Source organism: Myotis brandtii, unplaced genomic scaffold (genome assembly GCF_000412655.1).
Source record: "Myotis brandtii unplaced genomic scaffold, ASM41265v1 scaffold305, whole genome shotgun sequence".
NCBI lineage: Eukaryota > Metazoa > Chordata > Mammalia > Chiroptera > Vespertilionidae > Myotis > Myotis brandtii.
In genome coordinates, this window is record NW_005361652.1 from 3,542,916 (window position 1) to 3,555,677 (window position 12,762).

General features: G+C 40.9%; 1 protein-coding gene across 2 annotated transcripts in view; it reads left to right on the top strand.

Moving 5' to 3' along the window:
• The window catches only part of TAF7L (TAF7-like RNA polymerase II, TATA box binding protein (TBP)-associated factor, 50kDa), a 22,770-nt gene that overhangs the window by 5,944 nt on the left and 4,064 nt on the right, over positions 1-12,762 (top strand). The window contains exons 4-12 of one of the 2 annotated variants that reach the window (XM_014542611.1): positions 716-849; positions 2,118-2,244; positions 2,491-2,546; positions 6,453-6,525; positions 7,646-7,759; positions 8,626-8,748; positions 8,815-8,904; positions 9,199-9,311; positions 10,641-10,700. In XM_014542611.1, coding sequence (XP_014398097.1) covers positions 716-849; positions 2,118-2,244; positions 2,491-2,546; positions 6,453-6,525; positions 7,646-7,759; positions 8,626-8,748; positions 8,815-8,904; positions 9,199-9,311; positions 10,641-10,700 — 890 coding nt within the window. The remainder of the gene's footprint in view (positions 1-715; positions 850-2,117; positions 2,245-2,490; positions 2,547-6,452; positions 6,526-7,645; positions 7,760-8,625; positions 8,749-8,814; positions 8,905-9,198; positions 9,312-10,640; positions 10,701-12,762) is intronic. The other variant, XM_014542610.1, reaches the window with a different exon arrangement.

The window sequence follows — 12,762 nt, forward strand, 5'->3', positions numbered from 1 at the left end:
GAGCAGTTAGGGGCGATCAGGCAGGCAGGCAAGTGGTTAGGGGTGATCAGGCAGGCAGGCAAGTGGTTAGGGGCAATCAGGCAGGCAGGCAGGCAGAGGGGTTAGGGAGATCAGGTAGGCAGGCGAATGGTCCTGCCCAGTGCTCGCACCTGCTGCTGGCGCCAGCCCCGTTACCACCTGCTGCTGGTGCCAGTGCCGTTGCTTGCACCTGCTGCCAGCACCTGGCACCGGCCCCGATTGCTCGGCACCGTTAGAGGGTGTGAGCAGTGGCTGCCGGCCCCTACTCCACATCCCCCTGCTCCTGAGGGGCTTTTGGGGCAGCAGCTGCCGCTCACACCCGCTGATGGCGCTGGTCCTGTTCGCTCTGTGCCATCAGTGGGTGCAAGTGGGGCTGCTGTCTTCAGAGTGTGGGAGTGGCGGTGGAGGGAGAGGGGCTGCCGGCTAACAGGATACCAGGGGCCGTGATGGGAGGGGCCGGGTGGGGTGAGGAAGATGGGCCGAGACCTGCCCCTGTGCCCACTGCAGCCTTGCTGCCCACGGTTCCTTTTAAGGTGCAGGAATTTGTGCACTGGGTCCCTAGTTCTAGCATAATGAGAAATAGTAGACTTCCCTGAAAGACTAGTTTATCCCACACACATCTCAGTTATTCAAACCCTAGGAAGTTTAAGAGTACATTGGGAAGATGTCAACTTTAATCTTTCCTGCTTCTCTTTAGCTGATGGACGTCATGCAGCTGTTGAGGTGAAAGATGTCTCACTAACTGCTAAGGTGGTTGACTTGCCTTGCGTTATTGGAAGTCTGAAGACTCTTGACAATAAAATGTTTTATAAAACAGCAGATATTTCCCAGGTATGGATGAATTTTCTTAATCTCCTAGCTCTTACATCCTTCCAGGAATCCCTTTCTCCCTCCTTTTCTCTCTTTGTTTTTATTTATTGATTTGAGAGAGAAACATTAATTTGTTGTTCCATGTATTTATGCATTCATTCATTGGTTGATTCTTGTATGTGCCCTGACCAAGGATTGAACCTACAACCTTGGCATATTGGGATGACACTCTAACCAACTGAGCTGCCCAGCCAGGGCCCTTTTTTATTTCTTTCAGTGCTTCTTTACACTTGTGAATGGCTGCTTGTCATTTCTAATTCCCAGCTCAACTGTACAGAAATACAATGGCATGTTCTGGTTTAGTGTTTTATTCATAACTTTTCACTATTTTATTTTATCCAAGTAGCTTTTAGAGCCCCCCGTTTGCCATCTCTAGTGATTTAAATTATTTGAAATACTAGAGGCCCAGTGCATGGATTCATGCACTGGTGGGGTCCCTTGGTCTGGCCTGTGCCCTCTCACAATCTGGGACCCCTTGGGGGATGTCGGGACTGCTAGTTTCAGCCCAATCCCTGCAGGCCAGGCCAAGGGACCCCACCGGCGCACAAATCTGAGCACCAGGCCCATTTCAGCCCGATCCCTGCAGGCCTGGCCAAGGGACCCCACCAGTGCACGAATCCATGCACCGGGCCTCTAGTATGCATATAAGATCTTTGGTTAATCTCTTCACATCCTCCCTCCTCCCCACTTCCCTCTGAGATTCATCAGTCTGTCCCATGTTTCCACGCCTGTGCGTTGAGCGTCTGCCCCCCTGGTGATCTTGCAAGTCATAGCTACCGGTCAAACAGTCCAACGGTCCAATGGTCAGATGGTTGCTTAGGCTTTTATATATATAGATATGGACATCTGGGATTTTCTTCTGAACTCTCTGATAAAACAGTATGCTTTTAACTGTTGAGATTTACGTTGATTCTTATCATCTCTTCTCTTGATTTTTTGTTTTCTTTCTAAATCAAAATGCTAGGATATATCTGTTTTAACCATATTCCTTCTACAGTGTTAAACACTCAAGCTAAAAAATACCCACTCAAAGTCAACATACAGAGTCCACATGCCAAGACACAGAGAGAATGAATATGAATGTATGTAATACTTGGTTTTCTGGAAATTTCAAGTAACATTGTCCTTACTTCTCTGCTCTAGGACTTCTGGTGGTAAGAATAATCATGATTCATTACTAACCCAAGATTTGTGTCCATAGTCAACATCTTTGTTTTTGTTAAATGTAGATGCTTGTGTGCACTGCTGATGGTGGTCTCCACTCTTCTCCGGAAGAAGCAGTTACCTCTACTGATCTTAAAGTAATCAAGAAAAAGGAAAAGGGGAGACGGAAAAAATATGCCTGGAAGCATGGCAGTAAGTCACCAGCCCTTTTGCTCATTGTGGCTGACTACATCTATCTGTTGAATCCTAATTACTTGTGAACCAGAGACCCATTTACCACACTTGGGTGTTTGGTTCATTAGGCATCCAGACATTCTTTAAGGAAAGAGTCATGTCATGAGCCAGTAGTTTATAACATGACATTTCTCCTTATAAAATTCAGATAGATATGTGACTACCATTAATATTATATGTTTCACTATGTTAAATTTATTTTAGTTACTCCACCACTTAAGAATGTCAGAAAGAAAAGGTTCCGCAAAACAAGAAGAAAGGTTAGTTGCATGCTATTTCTGTGCCTACTGGGTGGATTGGGAAAGGATTATTAACAGGGTGTGGGGGAGGGGAAAAGAGACAGTTCGTTGGGGATTAATTTGTTCATTCATTTATATGTTCGATAAACATTTATTGAGTGTGAGCTAAATGCCACTGTGTGCTAGCAATTGGGAATATATAGTGAACAAAAAACCAACCTGATCCTTGAGGTTATAGGCTAGTCCTTTAGGTATCTGGTTGTGTCTTGAACTTGAAACTTCTGCTAATGCTTTTAGTTTCCAATTACAAGATTTAGCTTTAAAGTGAACCCATGCAGAACCTGAGATTTGGGAATTGTGGTTATGTTCCTAACCTTACCTCAGATTTTTAGAACCATGAGCAAGCTACTGGAGTATTATAGTTTGGTTTTATTTTTTTTAATTAAACTTTTTTATTTTTAAATAATTGTAGAGTCACATGCAGTTGTAAGAAAAAAAGGGAGTTACCATGTACACTTTACCCAGTTTTCCCCATTGTAACTTTTTTTTTTGCAAAATTATAGTACAATATCACAAAGAAGAAATTGACATTATTACAATTTACCAATCTTATTTAGATTTCTCCAGTTTTACTTCTACTCCTCTGTGTGTGTGTTTAGTTGTCTGCAGTTTTATACTATATCCACCTACACAGTCAAGATACTGAAAAGTTCTGACACCACAAGAATCCCTCATCTTGCTGTTTTATAGTCACACTCACCTCCCACCTACTTTATACCCCTATTCTCTAACCCCTGGCAATCATTAACATGTTCTATAATTTTGTCATTTTGAGAATGTTATATAAATGGAAACCTACAATATATAACATTTAAGATAGGTGTTTTTCCACTCAGCATAGTTTCCTTAATATCTGTGCAAGTTGTTGCATGTATCAATAGTTTATTCCCTTTTATTGCTGGGTAATTTCATGGTATGAATGTACCACAGTTTATTTAACTGTTCACCCATTGAAGAACATCTGGGTTGTTTCCAGTTTTTGATAATTATAAGTAAAGCTGTGAACAGGTTTTTGTGTGAACATAGCATCCGTTACTTTGGGATCAATGACCAGGAGTGCAATTGTTGGGTCATATGGTAGTTGCATGTTTAGTTGTATAAGAAACTGCCAGACTGTTTTCCAGAGTGGCTGTACCATTTTACATTCCCACCAGCAATGTACCAGTATGTGTGAACTACCTTCTCTATATCCTCACCAGCATTAGGTGTTATCACTATTTTTTATTTTAGCCATTCTGATAGATGTGTAGTGATCTCCTTGTGATATTAATTTGAATTTCCCTGATGACTAATGATGTTGAACATTCTCGTTTGTGTATTTGCTATCTACTTAATCCACTTCAGTCAAATGTCTGTTCATGCCTTTCACCCATTTTCTAAATTGATTTTTAAAATTGTTGAGTTTTGAGAGTTATGATCTAAATATTAGGGTGTTTTTTGGGGGTCAGATATCTGGTTTGCAATATTTTTTCCCAGTCTGTAGCTGGTCTTTCATCTTCTTCATAGGGTCTTTCAAAGACCAAAAGTTGTTGTTTTTTTAAATGAGGTCCAATTTATTGATTTTTCTCGTAACTTTTTGTGCAGTCCAGATCCTCAAGATTTTTTTCTATATATTTTTTCTAAAAAGTTTAGATTTTACATTTAATTCTACAATTTGTTTTGGAGCTAATTTTTGTAAAAGGTATAAGGTTTAGTTCAAGGTTTTTTTGTTTTGTTGTTGTTGTTTGTTTTTGCCTTTACTTGTCCAATTGCTCCAGCACCATTTGTTAAAAAGCCTATCCTTCTTCTATTGTATTTCTTTTATACTGTTGTCAAAAATTGGTTGGGTATATTTGTGTGAGTCTTTTTCTGGGTTACTTGTTCTGTTGTATTAATCAATGTGTTGATCCTTCTATTGATATCACATGTAGCTATATAATGTCGTGAAATCAAGATGACTGTTCTCACTTTTTTTTTCTTTGTCAAGATTGTTTTGACCTTTTAGACAGCCTGTACCTTTCCATATAAATTTTAGAATAAGCCCAGCCAGTGTGGCCCAGTTGGTTAAGTGTCGTCCCATGCACCAAAGGTCACTGGTTTGATTCCGTCAGGGCACATGCCAAGGTTTTGGGCTGGATGCCAGTGGGGGGTGTTCAGGAGGCAGCCAATTGTTTCTCATTAATGTTTCTCTCTCTCTCTCTCTCTCTCTCTCTCTCTCTCTCTCTCTCTCTCCCTTCCTTCTTGTCTAAAACCAATTTAAAAACATATTTTAAAAAGATTACATATTAAATTTTAGAATAAGTTTGTCTATGTCTATAGAAAAGTCTTGTTGGAATTTTGATAAGGAATTGCATCAAACCTATAGATTAATCTGAGGAGACTTTACATCTTTACTAGTCTTTCAATCTATGAATATGGCTGCCTTGGCTTTTATATTGTCAGTCTACAGCATTCATTGAATGCCTACTAAATGTAAACCTAAGTTAAGAATAGTTTTAGACTCTTTAAGCCAGGGGTCCTCAAACTACGGCCCACGGGCCACATGCAAATACAAATATTGTATTTGTTCCCGTTTTGTGTTTTTTTTTTTACTTCAAAATAAGATATGTGCAGTGTGCATAGGAATTTGTTCATAGTTTTTTTTTAAACTATAGTCCGGCCCTCCAACGGTCTGAGGGACAGTGAACTGGCCCCCTGTTTAAAAAGTTTGAGGACCACTGCTAAGCCTTAGTGAAGTACGACAATCATACTATAACTTCATTGTTTATTATGTTTTATTTTATAGCTGGTTGATTTCAAACAAGTCGAAGAAGTCAGCTTTACTGAAGTAGAGCAGTCATGATATAACCTTATTGTTTGCCCTTAGTATGTTTTATTTCATAGCTTATTAATTTCAAACAGATAAAAAAATCATAAAAGCTACTTTCAAGCCTTTCTTCCCATCACTAAACCTCACTCCCACACAAACACTGAATTTGATTCACTGAAAAATGAATTCATTGTTTAATGTCTGATAACTCCTAGAGGAAAAGATATAGTTTGGCCAGTGACCCCTTGTATTCTAATCAGCCTTTTTTCTCTGATATTTATTTAAAATGCCATTTTTTATAAGTCAGGGTTCACTTTTTACCAGCAGTTGTTTGCAATCACTATCCCCCCTCAAAGTTCTAATTTCTATCTGTGGCATGACGAATCGGTTGCTGTGGAGATGATTATCTAAAACTGGTTTAAGGGAGAACACATAGCTAAGACCCATCTTTTAATAGGAAAATATATAAATAATAAAGATGTGGGGAAGTGGAATCTGGGAATTTGGATCTTAAACTAAATTACTTCTAAATAACAAATAAGGAATTATAGTTCTTTGCCAATGTGGGTCAGGGCAAGTAATTAAAAATTGAGGTCTAAGGGTTGCACCTCTGAGACAGGTCTTTAACATAGAGTTGCAGGTTAAAAAAATTAAATGTCTCAAGAAATTTGATTGGGAAAAAGAATAAGCTTAACATACACAAATCTAGAACCTGGTCAAGATTCCTTCATAGCCCTAGCTGGTTTGGCTCAGTGGATAGAGTGTCAGCCTGCTGACTGAAGGGTCCAGGGTTTGATTCCAGTCAAGGGCACATGCAGGTGTGCAGGAGGCAACTGATCCATGTTTCTCTCTCATCATTGATATTTCTATCCCTCCCTCTCCCTTCCTCTCTGAAATAAATAAAAATATATTTAAAAAAAGATTCCTTCATGAATAGCATTACTTAAAGTATAAATTTGGATGGATATCTTTAAGAGGGTTAATTATTTGAATTTGTATGTAGAAAAAGGGCTTTCCTGGAAAATACAGGGTGTTAAATGATATTACTAATATTCCTCCTACCCCCCACTTTGGTACAGTGCTCCGACTCTCCTGATTCAGAAAAGGAAGTGAAAAGACTGCTGTGCTCTGATGCTGAAGCTGTCAGTGTCCGTATCCTTTTGTATTAAACTAGGGGCCCAGTGCACGAATTCATGCACTTTGAAAAGGAACTGTGGGCCGTGAGGCTGCAGTGGACACAGGGACAGGCCTCAGCCCATCCTCCGCACCCCTTCCTGGCCCCTCGCACCATGGCCCCTGGTTCCCTGTCTGCCAGCAGCCCCTCTTCTCCTGCCGCTGCTCCCATGCGCTGAGGGCACTGGCCCCACTCGCACCCACTGCTGGCGCAAAGCAATTGGGGCTGGCACAGAACAATTGGGGCTGGCACAGAACAATTGGGGCTGGCACCAGCAGCAGGTTCGAGTGGCAGCTGCCAGACTCAATCACCCCTCAGGAGCAGGGGGAGGTGGAAAAGCCCTGAGGGTTGATCAGGGCCGGCAGCTGCTGCTCGCACCCACTGACGGTGCCAAGTGATTGGGACTGATGCCGGGCGCCAGCAGTGGGTGCAAACAGCGGCTCTGGTGCCAGCAGCGGGTGTGAATGGGGCCGGTGCTGGCAGCAGGTGCAAGCACCCAATGGAACCACAGCGTGTGGGAACAAAGAATTTTCAGTAACTACCAGAGGCTTGCCCCGATGACAGCGATTGGTGCCCTGTCTTGGTCTGGCGCTCCCACTCACCTGCTCCACCAATTCGCCATGGCCAATGCCCGCCATGTTCTGTGTTCTGCCGCCTGCTGCTGATGCCTGCCATGTTCCGCGCATGCCCTCTGGTGGTCAGCACACGTCATAGCGACTGGTTGTTCAGTTGTTCTGCTGTTTGGTTTATTCGCATATTAGGGTTTTATATATATAGATATGATATGTGTAGTCTGTTCCATTCCATATGTACTTGCTGACAAGCCCTCACTTCTGGTACTTATGTGCTGATTTTGATGTATACAACTTAAGATTTTTGGAAATGTTACTTTCTAGCTAGGAACAGTGAATTCATAAAATAAAATTTTATTTACCAGTACTTGTGTAATTCAATATAATGCACTTCTCCATACTAGGAATCTGGATAGAAAGGCCTAAAGTTGGATTAAAATAAATAGCACTTTCAGCAGAGAGCCTCTTCTCTTTCAATGGCATCTTCTCCTTTCTTTCTGCTTTTTTCCTTGACCGCCCCTTTCAGGATGGGAAGTAATTGCTGAAGGTGAAACCAAGGAAATCGAAAGTAAAGGCTCTGTTCCAAGCTTTGAGATGTCCCCAGGAACAAGTGGCTATAAGCGGGGTGATAGCTCACCAGGTATTTTAATAAAGTCAAAAAACAGGAGCTTCAGAGAGGGTAGGTGTTGACGCTGTGCAAGACTACTCTCTATAGACTTACAGGCCAATTACAGGAGAAGAATGCCTTTGCCCTTCTTTCTGCTTATTGGTCACTCAGTACTTTGTGGGTTTTTTATTGCGGTTCTAATCTCTCATCAATCTATGGTATTATAAATTTCTATGGGCCCTTAGATTCTCTAAATATCTTGATCATTTAATACATGAATGAATGTTACATTGTTTTATATTTCCTGTCCTTGTTTTTTTGAAGGGACTAATATTCCTACAAGAAAAATTACTTATAAAATTCACTGGTTAGCCCAGCTGGCGTGGCTCAGTCTTGAGCATCGACCTATGAACCAGGAGGTCACATTTTGCCTGGGTTTCGGACTTGATCCCCAATAGGGGGTGTGCAAGAGGCAGCCGATCATTGAGTCTCTCATCATTGATGTTTCTATCTCTTTCCCCATCTCCTTTCCTCTCTGAAATCAATAAAAATATATTTAAATATATTTTATTGCTTTTTTACAGAGAGGAAGGGAGAGGGATAGAGAGTTAGAAAGATCGATAAGAGAGAAGCATCGATCAGCTGCCTCCCGCACACCCCCTACTGGGGATGTGCCTGCAACCAAGGTACATGCCCTTGACCGGAATCGAACCTGGGACCCTTCAGTCTCCAGGCCGACACTCTATCCAGTGAGCCAAACCAGCTAGGGCAAAAATATATTTTAAAAAATTCATTGATTGCCCAGGAAATTTGAGGTGAAGAAGTACAATGGCAGCTGGAATGGAAGTCACTTGAAAAGTTTCAGGTAGTTTCACCTTCTTCTTGCTTAAAACCAATAGAATATCATATGCTTCGGAGGATACTCAATGATTCTAGCAATAGCAGTGATGAGGAGGAGGAAAAGGATAAGTACCAGGACGAGGACGAGGACGAGGACGAGGAGGAGGAGGAGGAGGAAGAGGATGATGATGATGATGATGATGATGATGAAGAATTTTACTATGATGATGAGAATGAAGAGGCGGAACAGTATTATGAAGAGAATATGCAAAGGGAGCTACAGGCCAAGTTAATTGAATTTGGCCAGTGTAAGACAAAGGAAGGAATCAGTTTAATAGGTAAGTTAGAAGAAAAAACAAAGGGGTGAGACAGAATGGGTGGCAGTGCTTAAGATTGACTCTAAACATACATTAGTTGCAAGGCTAAGTTTGAAAGGTTACTGCTCAGATGCATAGTGGACTTTTATTTATTTTTTCTTTATTATATAGGATTTATTTGGAAAATGTGGGCATGGGCGCCCATACATGCAGGCATATACCCCTTAGACATAGTGGACTTTTAGTTGATTTGGATTTCAATCCATTAGTTTAGGCTGTGTTTAGATACATAAAGTTTCTGTCTATCTCTGTTAGTCGTAGAAATTCGGAAGCATATTCATTACATGGAGAAAAAGATCCAAGAGATTCAGTGCAGAGCACAAAGACAAAAGAATCTCATCAAGAAAGTGGAAAACCTGACACTGAAGGTAAATTCTCGTTGGCTGGTATAAAGACAGCTTGGTATCTTACTTTGAAAATCCCATCTTGGGTTTCCACTCATGTCTTCCCGGAGCAGCATTCTTGTTCACTCATGAAGCTAAACAACCTCTTAGAACCCCCTAATAATAGCTCTACTTCCTTTTATCTGAGTAATTTTGATAATGTCATGTAAGCATTTTTTGGAAGGGGCCAGGAGACTTGAAATAATAATTTCCAATATTGAGCGTTTCCTATGTGAAAGGCACAGAAAGAACTTAACATTTTACATGTATCATTTCATTTCATCCTTACATCCCTGAAATATAGGTACTGTTACTATTCCCATTTTATAGATAAGGATTTTAAATTCAAAGTGGTTAAGTAACTTTCCAAGGACCACAGAAAGAGGTAGGACATAGGATGAACCCTGTTGTTTGTACTAAGATGTATTCATTGCAGTGAAAGAGAATTAACCAAATTTGTTTTTAAATTTTATTATGCATCTTTGAATAAGAATCAATATCTTGATTTATTTTTATTAATACACATTTCAACTAAAAGAAAATGTATGTTTATGCCATGTTTGCTTTCCTTTTTATAGAGAGGGAAATTCTGAAGCATCTGGAGAACTATATTGAATGACCAAGTGACATAATAGATGTGAACACTTTGAAAGATACAGATATATGGTATTGTTGTTGCATGCAGCATAGTTAGGAATAGTAGTAGTCTGACCTAGTGCAGGGAAATGGAGGCATTCATTAACACCAAATTCCAAGCCAGCTTTTTATTTTTTATTTTATTTTTAAAAAATATATTTTATTGATTTTTTACAGAGAGGAAGGGAGAGGGATAGAGAGTTAGAAACATCAATGAGAGAGAAACATCGGATCAGCTGCCTCCTGCACACTCCCTACTGGGGATGTGCCCACAACCAACGTACATGCCCTTGACCGGAATCGAACCTGGGACCCTTGAGTCCGTAGGCCGATGCTCTATCCACTGAGCCAAACCGGTTAGGGCCTAAGCCAGCTTTTTAAAAATAGTTCACCACAATCAAAGGATTTGTGCTAACTAGAAAAATGTAACATGAGGCATTTCAAACCTTTATTTCAGGACAAGAAAAAATGCTATGTAGGGTATATAAAATCAAATTGATGGTCTTGTAGTTAGGGGGTGCAGTTTTTATACTCTAAATCTTTTAAAAAGAGTGCTCCTTTGTTATGACTGACAGTTTTCTTACGTATCAAACTATTTGCCAAACTGTTTGCCTCTCTTGGTTCTTCTTTTTTTTTTTTCAGACTCAGTATGCATTATTTACACAATTTGTTTTTCAGAATCATTTATACTCTGTGCTGGAGCAGCTTGAGTTACAGAAAAAACAAAAAAATGAGCAGGTAAGAAATGTGTTTTCAAATCAATCAGAAAATATTTGATACAAATAATACCCCACCCAACCCTCAATCTCATTTCTGACTGTTCTTTTTTGTCATTGTTATTAATCCTCACTGAGGATATTTTTTCAATTGATTTTCTAGAGAGTGGGAGAGAGGGAGGGAGGGAGAGAGAGAGAGAGAGAGAGAGAGAGAGAGAGAGAGAGAGAAGAGAGAAATAGTTGTGAGAGAGAGACACCACCTAGTGACATACATGCACCCTGGGGATGGAATCTGCAACTCAGGTATGTGCCCTTGACTGGGAATCAAACCCAAAACCCTTCATTGCGCGGGCTGACGCTCTAATCACTGAGCAACACTGGCCAGGGCTCTTTTCTTATTTTTAATCCTCACCTGAGAGTATGCCTTCATTGATTTTAGAGAGAGTAAAAGGGAGGGAGGGAGGGAGGGAGGGAGAGAGAGAGAGAGAGAGAGAGAGAGAAGAGAGAGAGAAACAAGAATTGGCTGCCTCCCATACGTGCCCCATTTGGGGATTGAACCCGAAATGGGTATGTGCCTTGACCAGGATGAACCCAAGACCCTTTGGTGCACGGAATGATGCTCCAACCAACTGAGCCACACCAGCCAGGGCTTGGCTGTTCTTTATAGAGGAACAGTAGTGGTCAAATCTTCTAAATGAGGGTAGCAGGTTGGAATAAGGTTTTGTGAAAATTCACTCATTCAGCGGATATTAAGTGGAATGTGTATTAAGTGAAATGTTCTGGATGTACACACAGTGTTTTTTAAACTTTATTCTTCAATTACAGTTTACATTCAATATTATTTTGTATTAGTTTCAGGTGTACATCATAGTGGTTAGAGAATTAAGTAATTTACAAAGTGTTCCCCTTGATATTTCCAGTACCCACCTGGCACCATACATAGTTATTAGAATACTAGAGGCCCGATGTATGAAATTCATGCAAGAGTAGGCCTTCCTTCCCCCGGCTGCTGGCACCAGCTTCCCTCCCGCACCGGGGACCCAGGCTTCCCTCACAGCCCTGGCTTCGTCCTGAAGGTTGTCTGGTCTAATTAACATATTATGCTTTTATTATTATAGAGTACTGACTACATTCCCTATGCTTTACTTTACATCCCCATGGGTATTTTGTAACTACCAATCTGTACTTCTTAATCCCTTCACCTTGAATAAGACATACAATACTTGTCCTCATGGAGCTAACAGTGTAGCAGGGAAGGTTGACAGTAAACAAATTATACAAACTTAAAGGTGCAAATAGTGCCCTAGCTGGTTTGGCTCAGTGGATACAGCATCAGCCTGAGGACTAAAGGGTCCCAGGTGCAATTCCGGTTAAGGGTATGTACCTCGGTTGTAGGCCTGATCCCTGGCCCCAGGTCAGGGGGCATGCTGGAGGCAACCAATCAATGTATCTCTCTCACATTGATGTTTCTCTCTCTGTCTCTCCCCATCCCTTCTACTCTCTCTAAAAAAAAATCAATGGGAAAAATATCCTTGGTTGAGGATTAACAGAACAAAACAAAACAAAACAAACAACAAAAAAAGAAGAGGGTGCAGGTCGTGAAGAAGTGCTGTGAAGGAGAAAAAGTCAATGGTGCTCTTTGAATAAAGAGAGTCCTGATTTAATTGGGGTGTGTGTGTGTAATGATCAGCCTTTCTGAGGAAGTTATACTTAGGTTGAGATCTGATGGATAAGTCCAGGCTAAGGGGATCAAGAGCTTTTTGGATGGAACATATGCCAGGTCCTACATTTGGAAAGAACTTAGCCTCTTTGAGGACCTCAGGAGTATTCAAAACAAGGAAGAGAGTGACAACATAAGGTTGGAGAAATAGGCTGATGCCGTATTGTCTGGTCCCTTGCAGGCCATGATAATGAGGATGGATTTTAGTCCTAAGTGCAATTAGAAGCCCTTGAAGAGTTTTAAGCAGGAGACTAACATTTAATTTAAAAGATCACTCTGATTCTTATATGGGGAAGGACTAGAAGAAGGAGGCCAGTAAAGAGGCTGTGTGGTAATATAATGAGATGATGGTAACTTGGACTAA